Source organism: Seriola lalandi, unplaced genomic scaffold, assembly GCF_002814215.2.
Source record: "Seriola lalandi dorsalis isolate HSWRI2012SDOR001 ecotype SW California unplaced genomic scaffold, Sedor1 jcf7180002054939, whole genome shotgun sequence".
NCBI lineage: Eukaryota > Metazoa > Chordata > Actinopteri > Carangiformes > Carangidae > Seriola > Seriola lalandi.
The window spans coordinates 124684-148171 of NW_019525659.1; the positions used below are offsets into that span (position 1 = coordinate 124684).

Here is a 23488-nt window from a genome sequence, read left to right on the forward strand (position 1 = left end):
GAACTAACATCAGGTACATCAAGGAAGAACTGACTCTGTCAACTAAACTGCTTTCATGTGCAGCCTTCTCTCCATCTTACAAACCTTCGTATCAACCTTCCCTCTGCCCAGGTCTCTCTCACTCTCTCCAGCCCTCACTCTCTCACCACAACAATCCAATTAAAGCATGAGAACATCTCATTCCTCTCACAGGGGGAGTCATTCAGGCCCGAATAAACACACAAACAAGACAAACAATGAACATCAAACGCCATTGCTCACAAGTCTGTTTTTTCCCTCCTTTACAGAGAGATGGAGGGGGGTGGGGCTGATAGAGGTAGTGCTGCTCAGCTCTGTGTTGGAGAGGAGCAGTGTAGGGGGTGGGGGGGTCACAGGGTGAGCGGGGGGTCTCTGGGAGCTGAGCTGATTGTTGCCGCAGGCTCACTATTTCTGAGCGAAAGGTTTCCAGGAGCTGAAAATCAATGTTAATCTGAGGCCACCTGGGCGTATAAACAGAACCATAATGGAACTATATACACCCACCCACACAAACACACTGAGGTGATACCTAAAGAAAGCATTACACACAACAAATACACTTACACACACACACACACACACACACACAGTCTAGAGATCATATGTATTGTAGGCGAGTGTTTTGTTTTGTGTTGATGCTGCTGCAGGTGATCAGAGGGGGGAGGCCAGGATGAGACACAGAGGGAGAGGAGAAGGAGAAAGACAGGTCTGAAACAGACTGACAGTAAGAGGGGGATACAAAGGGAAAAGAAAGAAAATCGCAGTGGGGATGAGGGAATATGTTGTTCATGAGGAAGGACATGGAGTAGAATAGACACGACATCACCGGTGTTACGGATGACGCCGGACATTTCACAAGAAAAGTACTTGTAGATGAGAAGTGTTTCCTCCAGATGTTGCCCCCTTCATTAGAGTTCGCAGATTCATGTCATCAGGTTCCCTTTTGGCTCTGGGTTTGAATCTGAAATTTCCAAATAGTTGCTTTTGCTTTTGGCTTTGACACCAAATCCTCCACTGTTGTCGTGTCGCTGTCACTCTGTGTTACTCAGTGACTCTGCTGCTGCACGGAGCAAACACTGTCAGTTTATAATTGTAATGTCCGACTAAGTATTGAAAACTAGTATTTTACAAACTGGAGTTTTTTTTATCTGATGAACGTGGGCATTGCTGCTGAATTGCTAAAATGAACCAAATGGGGTTTCTGTCTATAAAAAATTGAAAAAAGGCCGTGGGGACAGTGGGCAAGTTATGTAAGCGGTGAGTACCTGAACACCGTGAATACCCTGAACACCAGTAACACTGATCATACTAGCAGTGAAGCTGTTCTGGAGGCTGATGGTGGAACATCGTCTTACTAACACACAAACACTAATGGTGTTTTATATGGAAGTACATAGATGACAAAAGAATGAGTGAGCAGAGAACAACGGATCTGAGCGCTGTTCAGTCTACAAGTTAACAGTGTGTCTGTTCTCTTTCGGTTCTTGAGATCTTCACTGATGGCTCAGTAGAAGTAGAAGTATTCTGTTCAAGGGATTTATTCTACAGCCATGTGCTGTCTAATAATGACCAAATCACCAAGCTTCAATATGTAGCTGCTGCAAACATACCAGCATCACAAACATACCAGCATCACAAACATACCAGCATCATCACAATGATAATCTTCCTTCTTATTTTTTTCACTTTTTTAATGGATGTAGCTCATCAGTTGTGTAGATGATATCAGGCTCAGTTATTTGATCATAACTAAAGTTTGACATTTTGACTTGATGGTTGTGCTAAAGAAAATGTCAGGGTTTCACTATGTCATCAATTTTCATTGTCTAAACACCATGGACTGTACCAAGGCAATCCAGAACTGTGAGCAAGGCTAAAAAAAGACAAGAGATAACTGAGGAGGGCGAGGAGAGAGGGGTGTTTTGTCAAATGTAATGCTCCTCGAAAAAGAGAAAAGGGGGAGAAAGAGAGAGAGAGAAGGGCAGTCGTATGAAAAGACAGACAGGTAACATAAAGAGAGAGAGAGAGAACAGGGAGAGTTCAGTCCAACCCTCTGGCAAATGTCAAGCCCAGTCACAGTATATGCTTCTACAAACAACACACACACACACACACACACACACACACACACACACACACAAACACACACTGTGTAGCAGCCTGAGGCTAATGCATTTAGCTTCCTTGAATAAAATATTAAACAAAGTGCAGTTGCTAAGCGGAGACAATCCAGCTTAAACAAAGAGTCACTGGAAGTAAACCAAACAATCAATGACAGACTGGAGCTTCAGAGACTGAAACCAAACACGGAATATTTTTGTCATCATGTGAGACAAATCTCGCTCATTCTCGTCTTCTCACTTCACCTAAAGACGTTACACCAGACTGTTAGTGTTTAATGGCATGAAGAAATAAAAAAAATTATAATCTCCAGTTAAGCGCAAGGAACTCTTTCTACTGGGCAAAAGGCTTCACGAAAGTTTATGTAATAAAGGCAACAATAAAAGTGCATCACTACTGATGTAATACTTCATACTCTGTCAGTTCTGTTGAAACCATCTAATCATCTAAACATCAGTGTCTCATGTCTTAAGATAACTGTGTCTCAACAACACTACACATCACTCCTATGGAGGAATCATTTAACACTTTAGTTAAGGACAAACATGGTCAGCACTTTTCTAAAACAAAGCACATTGAAAACAGGATAAATGAGGTCAAGAGTTTTCCTTTTCACTTAAATACAGATCTCTGGCAGCACAATCTACTTTACACTAGAAGAACTGATGCTAAACACACAGGCTCTGAATTTTATTTACATAATGTTATGTTGCGTTATGTTGTGTCGAGTTTTGTCGTGTTGTATTATGTCGTGTTCCAATTTTGGGAAAAAGGGTTTTCCTGACACACCCACTGCCCCATCATATCATGTTACATCCTGTCATGTAACGTCACATCACGTCACGTCACGTCACGTCACGTCACGTCACGTCACGTCACTTCACGTCACACTGTCACATTCTGTCACATTATGTCAAATCACCTCACACAACATCATTTTATGTTACATCACGTAACGTTTCTTTGTCATATGGTCGTGTTTTGACACAATACAACACATGATGTCACGACACGTAAATTCATGTCACACTTGTGAGGCTGTAAAATGTGCTGCACAACTGGAAGAAAAACTCTTCATGTTCAGGGCAGAATGTTTTGATATTGACTGCGTCCCTCTTTCTTGTTGTTGCATGGTATAAAACAAACTATATAAAGAAACACCATGACATCATTGTGGAGTTCACTTACAGATTTAAACAAAGACTAACAAACATCTGTACTCACTGGACTGCGGCATCATGGAGGTGTAAACCTTGGGGTCGATAGTCCCCATGGGTGGTGGCAGCAGTGGGTTGGTGAAACTTCGTAGTGGGTGGCTGGGCCGTACACAGGCTGTCGGGATGGTCCGACCCCCCCCTGCCTGGGCCTCCTCAGTGACGGCTGCAGCAGCCGCAGGAGCACCTGGGACCGGGCCAACCCCAGGAACATGCTCCACGGGCTGAGCGGATGAGCCAGGAAGGAGGGGAGGGGCCTGCTGTGGTGGAGGCTGCTGCTGGAGGAGAGGATTGGTGGAGGTGTCTGTGGGCATCACTGAGGAGAAGAAAGGAGGAGATGAAGGAAGTTAGGACAGAGGGAAGGATGTGAAAAGAATTGGTGGGAGGATGAAAAGAGACGGGAGATATCAGGGAAGGATCAAAGAATGGGGACAAGGAGAAAGAAGAGGAAAAGACAAAACATCCAATTAATCAAGAGTCATTTGTAAAGAGTGGACATTCATTTGTAGAAAAGACAGAAAAACACAGTGTACAGCGAAGAAAACAAACTTCAAACGTGTGAATATTCTGAGAGAAAAACCTGAAGAGCTTCAGCCTTATTTCACCGACAGTTTCTGCTTTGATGTCGGCAGCAACACACAGAGAAAATGTGCAACTATTGTCTAAATGACCGCTGCAGCATGAGGGCAGCAGGATTGAAAATGTGTTTCTGTCAAGAATGTTAATGTAAATATTGCTGCATAGAACTTCAGCTGCGTGCCTGATTATCTGTGCTCCTTCAAAATGTGTTTAAACCCCATTATAGACAGACAGATGCATGTATGGGTCATGTTTGTCCACTGTCTTTGCTTTGAGCTGTGTTTTCCTGCCATCAAATCCAAAACAGTCATATTTTGCCATTTGCACAGTTAAGCTTTCATGAATCTTTCATTTAATAACACATTTTTAAAACACTCAGGTGTAAAGAAACCCAGAACTCCGAATTGCAGCTTTGTTCTTTTTCTTTGTTGAGTGTGGTCGTTTCTGTTTAGGCTATATTTCTTCACACTCTGAGATTTCACCTTTGCAGAGACACGTGTAAGAGAAAGAGGAAGACGAATAATAGAAGAGGAGGAGGAGCTTCCTGCTGAAGAAAAGATAAGAGAAATATCCTGACTGTGTGCAGAAACATCCCTCTGATGTGACATGAGGGATGAAACTCCCTGTGTAGCTACAGCCAGTCTGATCAGAGAGAACATGGGTGAGTCAGGACAGCCACTCATTTCATGTAGAGTTGATGTGTGTTCATTAACCAGCTGAGACAAGAGGAAGAAAAGAGTAAAGCTGGGAGAAGAAATGTGGGAGATACTTGAAGATGAAGGGAACACGGGGGTGGAAAGCAGATGATGGGAGGGGAAAAAGAAAAAGGAGAGGGATTTGCAACAAGCCCTCCAACCAGGTAGATTGTTTGTCCCTATGGCAATGAACGTCCTTTAGACTACCTGTGTGTTTATTATTGTAACCATGACGACAAGGTCTGGTACATCATAGAGGCACTATTTCAGGAGACACTCCTACAGGTCGCATCAGATGTTAGAGACAAACAACTTTTCTGGACAATATCAAGCTGAATGAATGCAGTGAAACAAAATAGGCTAACAGGCTAACGTGTGACAACATCCTCCACTCACAGCCACCCAGAGAGGAAACGGAAACTTTCTCCACAGAGGATCACTGAGAAGGAAGTCACAAGATCAGAACTAACATGAAACATTTCACCAATTACCCTTATGGTGAGCACGCACACCTTCACGACTCTAATCCTCTACTTCCTCTTTATCACACTGCTGCTACTGTGATCAGACAGTCTGGATCATTTTATGATAGTTTCAAGACAATGAAGGGGATCCAACTCAAGAAGAAGATCCAGAAAAAATAAACAAATAAAAGAAGCAGAAAGTACAATAAATATAGAGGAGATGACAGAGGAAGGGAAGATGTGTCCTCTTTTCTCATAAGCTCTGGTATCGCTACCATTCACTGCCCACCCATCTCCTCTCCATCACAAACCCAATCTCCACCACTTTTGACAGAAGGCTGCAATAACACAATGAAATAACACCTCTGTTGTTTGTTCTCTTACTCTACTTACACACAAAAACACAACAGTTAATGCACTTTAATGTACGCGTGGGGGGGCAACACATCCACTGGTTAGAGCTGTAGAAGCAGAATGGTGAATTGATTTATTAAATTATGTTTTTATTTGTTCTGTCAGCAGAAGAACACAAGCTGCTGACAACAGGCTGGACAAACATCCAGCTCTGTTTTCGCATCAGAACTTTCCACTTAAAATTTCCTCAGACTCCTGGATAATTTAACCATACTACAGCAACTCAACTTTTAACTCAGCTTTGTATTCAAGCACCACACACTGATTTTCTAGATTTGGTTTTCACACTCTTGATTACCCTGTTAAATATCTCTTTAATGGTACGGTGTTGAGTTTTTCACCAGTAGTGGTTCTAGAGTTCAATATTGTGGTGGTAAAATTGTGATTCAAGTAATATAAAGTCTAAAATAAAATATAAAATAGTATAAAATATAAAGTATGTGCATTAAATCTGATGATGAGATGTGAATCAGCTGTTGCTATGGCGAAGACCTCATCTAGAGATATGTAATCATAGTAAACAGTAAATGGACTGCATTTACACAGTATATTCATCCAAAGCACTTCACAGTTCATACACATGCACGCACGCACGCACAGACACAGACACAGACACACACACACACACACACACACACACACACACAGGAGACAGACGCACTGGCCTTGTGATTACCCACTCTACCTGCTGAGCCACATCTGTAATGTATTCACATTGATTTGAATCATCCAAAATCAGAATGAATTGATTAAAATATTGTTTTTTATCCAACTATTAACTAACTTCACCCTGTCATTAGCCACATGGTGACAGAGCCTGAAGCTCTCTGCTGGGTGTCAGTGAACTTCTTATGGACACAGTCTTGCACCTTCACTTTGCAGTCAGTGAAGCTCACTGTTGTGTCTCATTGCTTGTAAAGTTTATGTTATCTCCCTCATTAATAGCCCCTGTATCTCTCTCTCATTACATCTGCCTCACATCTCACCGCCCCCCTCCGTCAACATTCGTGTGTTATGCCAGCAGTAATCCGTCCTCCCAGTGTGTTGGCTAACTCAATGACTCTGAAGCTGCTCCTTGTCTCGCTACAGTTGTTAAATCATTGATACAAGCCGACTAGGAATTAGCCAATTACTGAATTACTGCTCACCACCACGTTTCTTAGCACTTAGCTCTGCTGCAAAAAGATTAAGATGCTGCAGTGTGAGCCCTGTCGTATTTATTAAAGGTTAAAGTTGTATTATGATGTCATAACAATAGCTTGTTAATAATACCATTAATCATAGTAATAATAGTCTAGTAGCAATAGTTACTAGGTGCATTCCCATTATTTTTAGTGGTAGTTAGATTAAGTGTTATTGGTAATGTCATGTTATAGTATAAGAGAAAAGCCTTTTAGGATGAGAACTACCACACATGTCTGGCTGATGTAACTGTCTCTGGTAAACTCTCCCAAATAAAGACCAGGACAGAGACTCTGACATCACTTGCTCTCCAGGAATGTAACCTGTAACCTCATTAACTAATGAAGTGAGTTACTGATGTGTTCCTCAGCCTTAGAGGTAGTACTGTAGGTAGAAGGTGGTAAACCAGTTAGCCCAACATGCCAACAACTACACCTCAGGTTGGAGTGTAGACAGTCTTGACTAGAGAGTATTTAAAGCTGTTGTTTTTCTCTGTGGGTTTGGGGACTCCCTTTTAATTAATGGGCTCATTTGTTTGTGTAATATGGTTTTGGAACTGCTGGTTCACATCCTGATCTTCAGGGTTGCTTATACATACCTAGCACTTCCACACAAACACATCTTACCACACACCACACTGTAGTCTGATGTTTTTTTAGACTGTACGTGAAATGTGGATCAGAGGTGAGAGGTGTGTGAATCCTCTCACAAACATTTCTGTGGACTTCTGCAGAGTTTTGCTGAAAGTTCCCAGTTCAGCTTCTACCACATTTTCAGCTGCCTGCTGGCCCAGAACTGCAGACTCTCGTCTATTAATAACGCAAGATCCACAGATGTACATACTTGTCTGTTTAATGCTCATTTTTTTCAGCTGCATTTTTAATATGGGCAGTGTTTCATTTTGGCTGGGTGATATGTTATACCAATAAATAACAATAACAATATTTTTTTGGCTATATTGTGATGCACAATATATGTCTCAGTGTTTTGAAATCTCAGAAGCACTTCATAAATATGTAATTTAACTCTTTGATGCAGAACTATACAGAACTATTAATAGCAGTAGTGTTGCAGTACCTGGTGTGTATCCTCTGTCCACGGTCAGGCTGGGGAAAGGCATTGGCCTCAGGCTGAACTTGTTGTGTGTGAAGCTGCAGGAAGGTGAAGGCAGAATACCAGGATACTGAGAGGAGTCCAGTGCTGGCACCGGGATGGCACTGACCACCGCTGAAACACAGACAGAACAGTCAGTCACCCACGGCACAGTGGCGCAGCAGAAAGAGATGTCACAAAATAATCAGTGAACCAGTGACAGAGACAAAAAGAGTCTGTATCCTCTATGGAATTTTATTAGGGATGCTCCGATTGATTCGCCACCGATCATTATCAACCAGTTTTCATAAAAAATATGTGATTGGTAGATCAGAATTAATGCTTCTAGTCACTAATCACCGTAAACCGATCACATGTGGTTAATACTGTGGTGTCTGCAGCTGAGAGAAGCTCTGTTTGTTGTGTAGTGTAAGCCTGCCTCAATGTGCCGGTGCCCGACAGGCCATGAAAACAAAACAACACGTCTGCCGTGTAGAACTTTTACTTTTTTAAGTGTGTGAGACTGATAGAACGTATGCCATCTGCATTGTCTGCCAAAAATGATCGGTATCGGTTGTGGATCGGTTGATCTCACTCATAGATAATCTAAATCATAATATCACCATATATCATGATATTGCCGGTATTGGTATATTTTCTGGAAAATCAGCTCAGAAAAATAGAACAACCAGACAGGGATATTTTTTTATTGAGATCAGTAAAAAAGAGAGAAAAGATAGAAGATGAGTCCTGCAGCAGTCAGTAAAGCAGTCGACCAGAGCAGAGAGCTGCTATAAACAGAGATGAGGAGAATCAGTCAGCAAAGCAGGCAGAGCACACAAAGTGCATATTGTGACCTTGAGAGGAAACTGCAGGGAGTCAACCCCTGAGACTGATTACACACTGCCTCAGGTACACAACAAACACACTCTCACACACACACACACACACACACACACACACACACACACACACACACACACACACACACTCACATACACACACTTCATGCCTGTTTAGAAGATAGGATGCACCCCTGTGAGTGTGAGTGTGTGTGTGCGTGTGTGCATGTTTGTGTGTCTGTCTGTCTCGTTGTCTTTTGTGTTAGAGCTGCGTTCAGTACTGTGTTTGCTAATGTTGATGTATGTTTGTAGATTTCTTAGGAGAACATTTTATTTTTGGGTCTATACCTGCTGCAGATTTCCCACCTCATAGTGAAATCAGTCAAGTGACACTTCTGTCACTCATAATGTCAACTCATTGACAGTGTCACGAAAAAAGTGTTTACTACACACAGTTGTATAAAACAAACTGACGGCTACATAAATGTTATAGAATAACTTTTGTTGACTGGGGGAAGATGGACAATGATATCACATAAATACATTTTCACAGGTTTTTGTCTCTTTGAATTTATGAAGCTAGAGCCAGCAGCTGGTTAGCTTAGCTTAGCACAAAATGAAACAGCAGTACAGGCTAGCAGAAACAGCTAGCCTGGCTCTGTCCAAAACTTTAAAAAAAAGTCAACGAGTTTAAAGCTCTATCTTTATATTTCCTTGTTGAATCTGTTTAGACTGTTGTGGAGAGTTGTGGGCAGAGTTGTTTGACTCAGAAAGCTGCCTGTATAAAGCCTGAGGTCACTTTCATGTTGTATACGACGGCATGTGCTGCACTAGGACTCTGTCATGTCTCCGGCATTATGTGGTTTTTTCATTTGAATTCTTAGTGACTAACAGAAAAGAAGACAGGGGTGGGTCTCTGCCTCCTGCTTTCTCTTTTTGAACCATGGGGTCTAATTCTACCAAACCCTGATCAATACCAATATTGATTGAAAAGTATTGATAGTTTGGACGAAGCAAGGCTGTGATCAGCAGCTTTAGGAGGTGTGTGTTTGTCTGTGTGTGTCTGTGTGTGTGTGTGTGTGTGTGTGTGTTATTTACTTTGTTTGTGCTGTGATCATTTAAAGGGAGGCAGGGTTTGATTACAGCAGCGAGATGACCAGAGATGAGCAAGTCTGGTCAATGCTGCTATTGATTGAGAATATTGATGACTTTGGTTCAGTGAGGCAGCAAACTACAGGTTAATGGAGATTGGTGTGTGTGTGTGTGTGTGTGTGTGTGTGTGTGTGTGTGTTTCTGTAAGAGAGAAGAAGAGAAAATGACAGAGACAAAATGAAGAGAGTGAGATAAATAAACACAAAACTGGAAAATAGAGGAGAAAGACAAAGAAATAAATGACAAAGAAAAATAGGAAACAAAAGAAGAGGCAAAACGACAAAAACAAAATCAAGAAAGATAAATGTAAAAATTACAGATAACAGAGAGTAAGCAGAGAAACTGAGATAAAAGAGAGAAAAAACAGAAATGATAAAAAAAAGCACAAGCAGACTGAGATGAAACTGAAACAAACTGATAGAAAGAGAGACACAGAGAAAAGGAAACCAGACAGGAGACACAAAGAGATAAAAACAGAAGGTAGATAAAGAGATCAGATCCTGTTGTCTGCAGAGAGAGAGACGTGGCAGCGGGATAAAAAAAGTGAAGAAGGCTCATGCTGCATCAGAGGAGACAAAGAGAGAGAGAGACGGAAACAAAGAGAAACAGTGCAGACCCTACAGGAATTTAAGAAATAATGCATATTCAAACAATCCCACATTACCTGTAAGAGGTTGAAATTCTGTCAAAGTTTTATAAAAATTGAATCAGAGGAAGGCAGAAGAACCTTTTCTCATTCTGACCCACTATCTTTTCCAAAACATCAATTACTGACGGTAAATTCAACTGCTAGCTTAAGAAAAGGAGAGGTAGTCATTTCCACAAAACACATCCAGTCAGATATTCATAATTTTAAATGTATCCATTAGCTGTCTGTAATTTTTGGTGACAATGTCATTCATGGAAGGATACCTCAAGGATGTCTGAATTCAGGTCCAAAATTAGTCATTGTATCATTTCAAGGTTATAATGCTAATTGGTTCAAATTAATTTAAAATCCAGAAATGAGGAAGTCAACAAGAATCTGCGTATTGTGAAACTGACTTACTAACAAAAATAGTAATGTGGACACTGGACATATTTAGCTGGCTTTCTGTTACTGTCTCTGCTGTTGGATTATGATATAAAGCTTGAGTTTGAGCCAAAGCAACAGCAACACATTTTTCCTGATCTGATTTGAGTCATATGATCTACACATTGTTCAGACTCTTGAGGACATTGTCATATTGGGCTGTATGGATAAAATTTTACTTGACTTTACATCTATATTTACACATACAGAATAGAGCTAAAATCACCCCATTACCATAGAAGTGTTCCAATTCCTTGCCCTTCTGTTTTAAAGAAGGATTTATTATTTCTCTGTGAAATATCAATTACATTTTTGGTCGGCCATTTGTACGGGCAGTCCCTAATATTTTAGGGTTAGGGTTAGAGATATAAAAAAAGTTCCAGTATCACAAAACATATTTTTCATTAAACTCCATGTTAAACATAATTCTCTGTAAGAACAAAAGGTGCTCTTGAGTGTCAATACCATTTTCAAAATAATCATTACAATAGCATATATAATTAATTATTTTACAAAGAATTTCTTTCAATTTTGAATGAAACTGAATGAAAATGAATTGAAAGATATTGATGATTGATGATTTTTTGACAAGACTCAATTGAGATTCCTGTAATGACACATTTTCTTTTGACAGAAAATGAAAATATTCTTTTGGTGATGTAGTTTATTCCATTTTTAGTTTATTAGTTTTGGTTTAGTTCCATCTTTAGTTTTAGGGAGGAGAAAACCAGAAAGTGTTTTTGACTGAACCTTAGTGTAAAACATAACACAAAAACAGACTACAATAGAGGTCAGGCCTGTGTGTGGGCAGAGGAAGCCTGAAGAGTTTTCCTGTTTTACTGTGACCCACATATCACACACACACATTAATGTAAAACACAAGATTGAATGTCACATGGCAGAAAAAATGATCAGTCACCCGCTGACTAATAACCGCTTTATGTAACCTGATTGTTACTGTTCAGTGTGGCAGCAGCAGCTTGTTACAACTGCAGTAAATTACAGCAACAGGAGTGAAGAAGAATTATAAACAAAAAACTTAGAGTGAAATATACAAACACACACTCACACACAGAGAGACAGGAGAGAGAGAGAGAGAGAGAGAGTCAGTAATTAGATAATCTGCTTCTGTACAAAACTGGTTCGTGGATGTCATGTGGTGCAGGTGTTGCACATTAGTCTGTTGGTAAATTAAAGCAGGTTTATACAGACGGATGGATGTGTTTACAGACAACTACAACCACCGTGAACTCCACCCACAGCGTGTCAGCACGGGTAGGAGGTGTTAAGGGGATGAAGGCAGTATGACGGAGTAGCTGTTAGGGTGCTAATATGACTGTACAACAGACAGCAAAACAGTGCATGAGCTGATCAGAGTGATGTAAATAAAACAGTGCAACAGGAGTAAATGAGGTCTGACAGAGTCCAGGGGGGGGGTGAACATAGCTGACAGGGTGTGTGATGGAAATGACAGGACAGTGACAACAGAAGAGTGTGGGATGGAGCTGAGAAGGTGGTTGAACTAATTCATTCTCAACCAGGTAAGTGGATTCCTGTCACACAGATAGATGATTGATTTGTTAATGCGTTATTGATTTATTATGTGCTTTTATTCTGAAATAAAGGCAACACGAGTAGAGAGGTGAGCACTGACTGGCTGAGTGCTGATCATGTGATTGCAGTTACATGAGGTAGGTGTGTTTGGAAGTTTTGCAGTGTGCACCGGAGAAATATATTTATGGTCATAGCTATCATTGTGTATGTTCTTACATTATTGTTACAAGTGAGAACATGTTCTCACTCCCAACTTGTCACACGAGGACACTTCAGGGCTTTCAAAGTGCAGTCTCCTAAAAATCATGTTTCTGTACAGCTGAACTGTGACAGCAGATACATTTATTATTTTTTATGCTTCTGTTTAAGCACTCACAGCATTTGATGAAGGTTATATGGGAAGATCATGGTATGGTTTAATAAAGAAAAAACTTCAACATTTTATTTATATATAAACAAAACCACCATCTTTCACTGAGCTTAATCAAAGAGCTTTTGTTCAATTATGAGTGAATATAATTATATGCAATTGTGTTCAATATTAAGCAGATTTAATTGCAATGCCAAATTTTACCAATAAACTTCGGCACAATCTTTTTTCTGTGAATTACATTTAGTTTGTTAATTTATTTAAATGATACATTCTGTGCTTAGAATTCAAGCAAGGTCTATTAATTTCACTGTTCAAATGACAAATGTCCATCATAAAGTCACAGCTAAATGACATATTTTCTGTCTCAGTCTTTAAGTTTTTTTTTGTGTTCATGTCTTTTGTTTTTAGGGTTGGTTCTTTCTTTAAGGGAACTTATTTTATTTTGTTATATATTTTTCTGTGGCATACTTTATCATATATAGGTTTTTAATGGCTTAGTGTTAGTAAAAGTTAGTAAAGAATAACATTAAAAATCATCAATAAGAAGTCCAATAGATTGTTAGGATTTCACAAGAACCTTCTGATCTAAATCATTATCCCACCAAGAAAATGAATCATTTGTATCTGAGAATGACTGATGGGGTTTATCCTTATAAACCTCAGTCATGAACCAGTTACCTGTAAATGAGTGAATGTGCACCTTTGCAGGTTTGAACGAAAGGACATGTTGCTATGTCAACAGATAAACTGTAGATAAACTTTAATACAGATTGGATCAAGAAAAGGCCTGATGTGTGTAACAGAAATGAAAGTGTTGTGATAGACGAGAAGAGTTTGTTATGTAGCAGCGTGATGGTACAGGATGGGGGTGTGAGCAGAATTCCTGCCGCTGTTTTGAAGCCAAATGAAAAGCATATGTTATAGTTGCTTAGTGGTCATCACTGCTGACCATCAACCACCGCCAACCACTGCCAACTACTGCCAACCACACTCAATCACAGTCAACCACCGCCAAGCCAGAGTCCAGACCAGGACTCAACATTCTACCTAACACTGTAAAATCTCAGTTTTGTTGCTTTAAACACAGCAGATGTCTCAATACCACTAAAGCCAAGGACAACAAGACACTTGAGACCTTTTTCAAACAGAATGAAATGTTCCACTATGAGCAACACTTTCCCTGCAGGCACATAGCTGGCCACCTATGTTGTTAGAACATATTTGGTTGAATGTAGGTCAGGATAATGTCTAATGTCAACATCAGTTTGACGTAGCTGTCAGTTTGACATTTGTTCATTGGCCCAGTTCTTGTCGCTGCAGCTCAGGTCTCTCCTCACGCCTTTTCCGTGGCCAGAGATGTTCTGCAGTCCATTCCAGACATCTCTGGTGTTATTCTGCACTAGCTGCTCTTCCAGTTTCTGTCTGTAACAGTCCTTCCCTTTCCTGATTTTCTGTTTGAGTTCCTTCTGGACTCTGCGCAGCTCCTCCTTATCCCCCGATCTAAAACATCATATGTTACTGAACATCAGCCCGATCAATGCTGTAGTCAAACACAAGCTTCAAACACACACACACACACACACACACACACACACACACACACACACACACACACACACACGCTATACATATCTATGAACCCATTCACACACTATAATTTGAAACGTAATGAGGGTTGAAAGTAAGACTTCACTTTCTCACACTGTTTCTTTTCTCTCTCTCTCTCTCTCTCTCTCTCTCCCTCTCTCTCTCTGGCCGCGTTTCCACTGGAGGAACTTTCCCCAGGAACCAGGAACCTTTTGAGGAACTATGTGCATTTCCACTGCAGGAACCAGGGTCTAAATTTAGTTCCGGGGTAATTGATTGACCTCCAAAAAGGTACCTGGTCGGGGGGGGTAGTACCAGCGACAGACTGGAAGCAGGTCTGAGTGTATTTATTTCAATGGACGAAGTGAACGAGATCACAGATTATCAAATATTCTTTTGCTCTATAGTCACCGAAATAAATATTGCACACAATATTGCACAAGCCGCTCATCTTCAGAACATTCTGACATCAAAATGACATTTTTCAAACGAACAGATCCGGGGAAAATTAACTTTATTGAAGACCTGCCTTACTCTCGCGAGCTCTGTCATCTGCCAACATCGTTTGCCAACCGATAACGAGATGTTTAGATGGACCAGAGTTATTTTTTGATTGACTTATGTTAAACCATGGACTAACTTTAAAACTTAAATAAAACTTGTTTCACTGCTTAACAATTGCTAAAACAGATTATTCGCCTATTAAATTGACATGACTTTGTACTGGGCTGATCAGAAATCAAAAAAGGCGCAAATTTGTATTGTATCCATGTTGTATTGTCTATCGTTGTATTCGGATGGCAGGGACAAGTAATCCATCAGTTAGTGTTAAAAATACCCGAGCTTTGTGTAGCAATAGGTTGTAATAACAAGGAAAACGGATCTGACTTTTCCTTCCCAAAGGATGCAGAGAGGTTAGCTTGAGCGAGAGGTTGAGGGACAAAACCCACTTAGGAGATCGGAACTGTGTCCCATTTCATACTATTGGCGCTACCTGTAATGCGGTATCTTCTGTATAAAGGATCTTTGGTAGTAGGAACTTTGAGGGGTGTGGTTTGCCGAGTTAAACATTTCTGACTGGGTGAGTCCACGCCGCATTTTATTTTAAAATTCGATGTTTAAAAGTCCGCAGCGAGCGAGCAAGCACCGGGCAAGCAAACACATTTTCCACACCGCAAACAGGTCCAGGAGAAGGTAAAAAAACTGAATCAGGACTTCAAAAAATAAAGGACCACAACAACCGGAGTGGCTGAGGTTGCCACCCCTCATGTATAATACAGGATCGTCCCGTATTTGATGATAAAATGCTGCGTCCTGTATTGAATATATACAGGACGCAATTGGTCCCGTATTTTCGTTTTTTGTTATGTCCTCAAAGTGCTGTGAATAATGTGATGTCAAGCACTAATTTTGCATAATCTCAGGACTTGAGGCCGCGGTGGAAACACAGACAACAATGTGCCACAGGAACCTTTTAGTTCCTGAAGAAAAGTACCCCGTACTTAAGGTTCCGGGTACTTTTTGAAACGCGACTTCTCTCTTCCCCTCTCTCTCTCTTCCGTCTTCCCACTGCATGTTTCTTTCCTGCCTCTCTCTCTCTGTCTCTCTCTCTCTGTCTCTCTCCCTCTCTCTTTGAGATTCCCCTGCTCATCCTCCTCTCCTCACTGCTCACCCTCAGATCTTCTCCCTCTCCCCTCTGTCCTTTGAGTCAGTCTGAGGGAACATATGGGCTAATTATCTGTGTGAGAAAGTGTGTGTATATGTCATTTTCAGTGTGTGCATGTATGTGTGTTCTTTCTTCCCTCAACTTTGCGTCTGTCTTTGCATGAAACACTTTTAACATCCTCCCTCCCAGAGAAAGACAGAGAGGAAGAGAGTGATAAACAATGTGAGCATCATTGCTGCCCTGAGACAGCCCACTCTACAGGGTTCTTACATTCAGCTAATGCTGGGTCTGGTCCTGGGTTCAGGACTTTGTGTTGGTCTGTGAGGGTCTGTGGACTAATTATGGGCACAAATAGTCTCCTAAAGGGAAAGGTTCAACATTTTGCGTATATGCATATGCTGAATATTGTGCTAAGTAGTTAGCTTAGCTTAGGAAAAAGGCTGAAAATTGGTGGAAAGCTAGCCTGGCTCTGCCCATAGGTAACAAAATCCACTGACAGTATCAGAGAGGGTTGCACTGAAACAGTAATTCATGCATGGGATTTGAATCCATCCCAGGAAACCCTTTTCACCTAAAACCATAAGACTGCTAATCTTGTTGGCTAACACTGTTTGTGGTTGTAACAGGCTACAAGGCACTCCGTTCATCTGGGAGGAAATTGATCCAGATTACAAAATACAAATATTTGGGACTGACCAACAAGTAGCCTGTCTTGACTTTCAAGGTGTGCTATTCAACATCATATGATCTTTATGTTGCAATCATTGCTATGATGTAATTCCTCCACAAAGACGGATGATGTGCTGCAATGTATAGCACGTTGTGTCACACTGTTATTAGCCACTTAGCTAGCTATGCTGAGTACGTAGTTTGTGTATGTGTGTGTGTTTAAGCTGGTCCCTTACTGGCAAACATGTTGTCTATTTTGCAGCATGTATCTGTGTTTGTGGTAGAGCCTCCCTTTTTCATTCTCTTCCTCTCTGCTCCACCTTTCCTTTTCTTCTGACCATGACATTCAATTTCTAAAATGTCCACCACTGGTATCAGCACCTCTAAAGCTCACTGATTAACACATTATATCACATTCATTTATGCTGTACCTAAAGCGTAAAAACATCAATTCTCCATTTATGTATCAGAATATTTGTTGTAAACAGTGAATAAAGTTACAAAAAGGACTAATTTCCTACTTTCATTTGCTTGATAAAAGCCGGTGCTGAGCTGATTGCACCATCTTTGATTGATTCAAAATCAGATTCAGAGAAACAACATTTCTCAAGAGTAAAAAGTTAATGTTTAGCACTATCTGAAAATAGGTCACCATGTGTGCAAGGAAAAAAATCAGAAGGAAATACACACACAGGCTTGTGTTTCTTACGTGTGTTGCTTGGTTGTGAATCCATAGGAATCATCATTTTGCCTCGTGTCCCCCTCCTGGCAGCCAGGGAGCGCTCCAGAGTGGAGATGCTGCTGGAGGCCTCGTCACCATCGGCTCCTGCAACAGCAAAACACTCAAACACTCAAACACCACAAGCTTTTCATCATTTACATTTGTTCTGGTTGTCAGAAGAGAACTTCATAAATGAGCTCAGTTAACTGTTTCCTACTGGAGGAAATTATTTATGCAATTTTACGTGATACATTTGTTTTTTTAAATTCATGATGAATCAGGATTCATCACACTACTAATTACATCAATACACGCGTAATGAGTTTAATTAATTGGTTAGAACCATAGAAATGAAGAAAATAATAAATATGTAGTGCGCAGATATAAAACTATAAATAGCATCTATAATCTTAGTATTCTGAACATTGTGGTGATTTTCATGTTGCAGATAACGGAGAGATGAACGATAACATCTGCAAGACAGATGCAATTCAAATTTAATAAACACAACTTTGTTTTTTATTCAAAGTTAGGAGGCGTGTTGTTGTATGTTAAATAGAAATCATACAAACAGTATTAAAACATTTAAATCACAAATAATTAGGAGCATGAGTAAATGAAAATCCGTCCTGTACCAGAGTGGCTGCTCTTGCTGCCAATCTGGCTCTCTGATTGGCTGTGTGCAACCTGGGGGAGGTCCTGGCAGGACTGGATGGGTGAGTCACGTCCAGATGGGGCGACACTGGGAGCTTTCTCCATGTTTTTCATCTCCATTTCCTCGTGATGGATCCAGAGGTCAGGAGGTCGCAGGTCCTTCTGGCTGCCCTTCCTCTTACTGGCACTGTGGCTTGCTCTCTTCCTGCACAGAGGATGAGAGACACACAGGTAAGGAAGTCAGTGGTCAGGTAGAACGAGGGACAAACTCCGTGGCTAATATTAGTGGATATCATAATGAACCACTTGTAAACTGCTATTACAGTCATGTTGCTAGGCAACCCTTCAAATCCCAGCAGAGCATGAATACCATAACAGAAATGTGCTTCCACCATAAAAGCGTTTGCCTCCTCATTTATACAACAGATAAAAATGGCTGGATCAAGAGAAGAAAATACTTTCTGAAAAAAAGTATAATCTTTCCCAGTGAAACTAGAATTATAAAATAATGCCCACTGAAATGTCATGAACTGGATTATAAACTAATTTTGACTAAAACAACATGAAGGGTGTCACAGCTGATGTTATCTCATCATAAGACTCTGGTTCTGAATTAAGTTCAGCATCTTTCCATCCTTGAGTATCTGAACTACACACCTACAAAGTTTCATCACTTTTTCAATCCCTATTTTCCAGAGTAGTGACAGAAGTCCACAGACAGACATATAAACACCTGCCAAATTACTAGCAATAACTAACATAAAGGATTTAAAATAATATCACCTGAAGCTTGTTCTGAACTGAAACCCTAGTATACTGGAATATCCATTCAGTTTATACTACTTAGTAGTTTTTATTTTATTTTTTTGTTTTTTGCAGAATCCTCCATCCCTGCCCTGAACTTGTGAAGGAAGTGACGCTTCACTCTCTGTCAAAGCTGTTTTAAGTTACTGCTTATGACAACAGAATATCCTTCCACTGCTGCTTCACATTAAAAACATTCAGCTGGATAAAAAAAATGGTGGCTTTTGTTGTGGAGCAGTCACAAGAAATGCAATTTAATTTTCACTGTGGTTAGTGCTGACTGCTCTTAGTTATCAACATCTACAAAAGAAGAAATGGTCATTTTGACCATTTTCCTTGTCAACAGATCATTTTCCACCTGCCTAGTTTCCCTGACAGCTGTTTAGTGCATCACACAGATGAATGAAGCATCTTACTTCCTCTGCTGGGCGGAGGAGCGCCGGGTGCAGATGAGAGCCACAATCACAACCACAACCACGCTGACGGCTCCCACGGAAACCACTATGATGACCAGGAGGTTACTGTTCTTTTGAGGTGTGGCACTGCCGTGAGGTGGACGCATCTGACCAATGGGAGACTCTGAAATACAAAAGAGAGGTGGAGATTAGAAAATGTAAATACAAAACAAAGTGGATATTGTCAGATCTGTAGTTTAATTCCTGAAACAGCAAGTTTTCTTTTTTTATAGTGAGTTTTTCTTTGTTTGAAATTATTTAAGGGAGTGTAGGGTTGCCAAAATTAAAATAAAAACATTTCAACAAATTAAATTTTTAATTTTTCTGTGCATGATGTTTTGAATTAAATATTCATGTTTGGGGACCTTTACATCTGAAACTTAATATAATATACTTAATGATTTTAGCCTGTTTCATGTGAGAATGAAAGGGAAAGTGAATTTTCATTTACAAGTTAAGGTGGAAATGAAAAGCCAGTTTCAAATGCAGTTACACTCTATGATGGCAATGCTATGTGAAGGAGTGTGAAAGAAATGTCTGTGAATTTTGAATTGTTTACAGGTGATGAGCAGAATGCTAACATAAATTTAGGCTAAATAAGACATTTAATCTCAGTGGTCCACCTTCTTTTACTGAATATAACCGGCTCACATGCAAAATAATTATACTTATTCAGACAAAGAAAAAATGATGTTATGGAAATTTAGTAAAGATACACAGGGCTTGCAGAGTGAAACCCAGAGTGGGTTCACTGGACTGACAACAAAGCTGCTGCTGCTGCTTTACCAATCAATATACAGTGTGTGTGTGTGTGTGTATGTGTGTGTGTGTGTGTGTGTGTGTGTGTGTGTGTGTGTGTGTGTGTGTGTGTGTGTGTGTGTGTGTACGACAGGTGTAAAGGGAGAAAGGGGAATTGATGACACGCTCTGTCATTCATTAACTCGACCTTGGAGCACAGAGAGAGACAAAATAGGAAACACAGAAGGAGCATGAAGTCTAGGTAGAGAGAAGAGGTAAGATGATAGAGACAGAGAAAGTGCAGAATGGGGGTGAGAGAGAAAAGAGGGGGTGTGCAGGTAAGAAAGATTAAGAAAAATGTATGAGAGTGAGCGAAAGGCACTTTGCCTCTTTTACTCTCTCTCTTTTTTCTCTCTCCATTCAGTCAACACTATCAATGAAAACCACAATCCATCAAAGCTTACAGCTGCAGCAGAGACCACAACATCACTCACTTTTCTTTTCTTTCCAATCTTTTCCTTTCTATTCTTTTCAGCAACAGCTGTTAGATTTCATTTCATCATCTTCCTTTTTCCCTGATGTTTCTTAGTTTCGAGTTTTGCTCGATAAAAGGCCATGAATTTAAAAAAGAATAATGAAAGAAAAAAGCACAACAACAACAATAAAAAACATCTTTAACCCCAAAAATTTAGTTCAAGGACCTTTTTCTCAGCCCAGTTCCATGTGCAGGTGTTCTTTTCAGGTTTTATGCAGCTCCAACAACCTCCAACAGTAAGGTAGGGTAGCCTGTAGCCTGTATGTAGCGTGAGAGACAAGACTTATGGCAAAAAATGTCTGCATCACTCACAGCTGAGTGTATCAGCATTTATCAGCTCAGATCTTCTCCCAGGTAGATGACAGTCAGAGAGAACATGGCGGCTTGAAAACTAATCTTAAACTATAAGTAAGGAGGTCAAAATAGGATTTTGGAAAGGGATTGGGACACGTGCCCCCCAATACCCCATGGACAATATGCCTTTAAATCTCTACATCACACTTTTCTTAGTCTTTTTTCAAATGAAGTGATTTTGTCAACAGGTGTTTTATTCAGGGGTTGAAGGGGGACTGAAGGATAAGGAATGGCGCTCTGGCACCTTTGATTAATAAGCAAATGAATCTGATTGGCAATTTCATACATAACAAGGTGAGCCATGGTTTTTATTGTACTAATCTTTACTGCTCCCCTCTATGTGCCATGTCATTCGGGTGCGCCTGAGAGCATGCTGCATGTTTGTTCTAGGACTGCGCTCCATGACATATGTAGTCAACTCTCACTGTCATTCCCCCTATAGGCTCTATTAGATAAAATCACTTGGTTTACACTCAGGTAACTCTAACATCAGAAATCTGTATTTGACTCTTTTTAAACTAACACCTGTTTGAGTTGCTCGCTGGAGAGGCTTGTCTGTGCTCAGCTGCCTTGGCAGCGCCTACCGATAGCCTACATGGGAAGTGTTCATGGAACATTGGTAAATTATAGCATCTTCCAATGTTCTGCATGTAAAGCATTTAGGAGACATCTGTACATTGTAGTGACACAAAATAACCTGGGTTACATTCTGCCCCTCTAAACTTCATAAGTTGCATTACTTTTTCCTGCCCTGTCATACCTGTCATTATATGGTGGGTGGAAAGAGGAAAGACAGGCATTCACTGTGTCTTCAATGATGGCTGAATTCCATTTAGCTGCTTCAGTTTCAGGGTCCTGGTATTGTTCATGCTGACTCACTATCACTGTCAAGACTTAGTGGAACACTTAAATAGAACTTAAATAGTCATTGTTAATGTTAATAATAACATCAGCATGTTTCTTTCTATGATCAGTAGCTACCAGAGTACACAAAGGTCATGTCCTCTCTATATTTCTGGGCATTAGGGGGTTCAGTGTTGTGCCAGTTCACACTTAAAAAGAACTAGTTCAAAGTTCACTTCATACAGATGAAAATGAACCAGTTCACGTTCATAGTTCATTTTTAAAAATCACTAAGTTCACAGTTTCAAAAAAGAACAAATTCACGTTCATTTGTTCCATTTTTTAAAAATAAATAGGCCGCTATTCTTTTTGAATGACAAAAACCGTTTGTACCGCTTACACCAGCCATGCTGGGCCGTAAAACTGACTTAAAACATGAACGTTCATCATTTGTAAACTGATCTGTTCAGTTCAGCGCTCACAAAAAATATGAAAATGTTCAATGAATTTCTGTCCATGCACAACCATGTCCATGTCCTGAGTGGGTTTTCATTCTACAGTTAAAAACTTGTATGTGGGTAATTTGCAGACTGTTGAGGCAATATGTTTAAAGTTGATTTTATAAATAAGTAAATGTTTCAGTGTTTCTGCACCAGAATGTTATTCCTGGTAGAGTAGACAAAGCTCTGAAGAGCCATCCAGTTTGGAAATAAAGCTGTAAAGCTTTTTTTAAGGTCCTTATAACTTCCAAGTAAGAACTATGTAATTCTGTACCTAGTATATGGAAAGTGGAGACATGAAAGGACAATTTGGGATGGTTTTGTACAATAAATCTAAACCTTTTGGACTGTGAAAGAGATGACTACAATAAATGACAGGAGCAGTAACTGACAGACAGGAAGTCAAAACTGACCCACAAGCAAAATGTATGTTACTGATGATAACAGGAGCGTTAACAACCTCTACTGAGATGCCCTTGAGTGAGGCACTGAACCCCCAGCGGCTCAGAGAGACTGTGTGGAATAAATCAGAAGCTCTCAGCAGCTTAAAGCCACAACAACATCGACAAATCAACATGAGGGTGACAGGATGTGTAAAAATCTTCACAAAAGCCAGAAATCCAGCAGGGAAACAAAGCTGGTCAGTTATAAACAAACTCAGCACAAACAATGTTTAAATGCCCGGTGTTTCTCACAAATGTTGTTTCATATATGTATCTTGTAGAATGGTACATGAAGCCCCATAGCACTGAAGGGACAAATTAAAGAAGTGGTCAATATAAACAAAGACTTTCTTTGTAGATAAACCAGAGGAAGGAACATCACACACTCCTCCACATTGTGCCCTGCTGCGCTCGTCTGGTTTGTGCCTGGTTTGTGTCTGTTGTGCCTGGTTTGTGTCTGGTTTGTGTCTGTTGCGTCTGGTTTGTGCCTGGTTTGTGTCTGTTGTGTGTGGTTTTGGCCTGGTTCTTGACTGGTTTGTGTCTGTTGTGTCTGGTTTTGGCCTGGTTCTTGACTGGTTTATGTCTGTTGTGCCTGGTCAGCACCTGGTTTGTGTCTGGTTTGTGTCTGTTGTGCCTGGTCAGTACCTGGTTTGTGTCTGGTTTGTGTCTGTTGCGTCTGGTTTGTGTCTGTTGCGTCTGGTTTGTGTCTGTTGCGTCTGGTTTGTGCCTGGTTTGTGTCTGGTTTGT

The 23488-nt window shown here is 40.4% G+C and overlaps 1 protein-coding gene across 1 annotated transcript in view; it reads right to left on the reverse strand.

The window, feature by feature from the left end:
* dcc (DCC netrin 1 receptor) overlaps window positions 1-23488 on the reverse strand; it is a 211243-nt gene that overhangs the window by 25474 nt on the left and 162281 nt on the right. Inside the window, exons 22-26 of the mRNA XM_087171665.1 lie at window positions 19290-19452; window positions 18051-18274; window positions 17404-17517; window positions 7765-7914; window positions 3352-3669 (exon numbers count right to left, since the gene is read on the reverse strand). Coding sequence (XP_087027791.1) covers window positions 3352-3669; window positions 7765-7914; window positions 17404-17517; window positions 18051-18274; window positions 19290-19452 — 969 coding nt within the window. The remainder of the gene's footprint in view (window positions 1-3351; window positions 3670-7764; window positions 7915-17403; window positions 17518-18050; window positions 18275-19289; window positions 19453-23488) is intronic.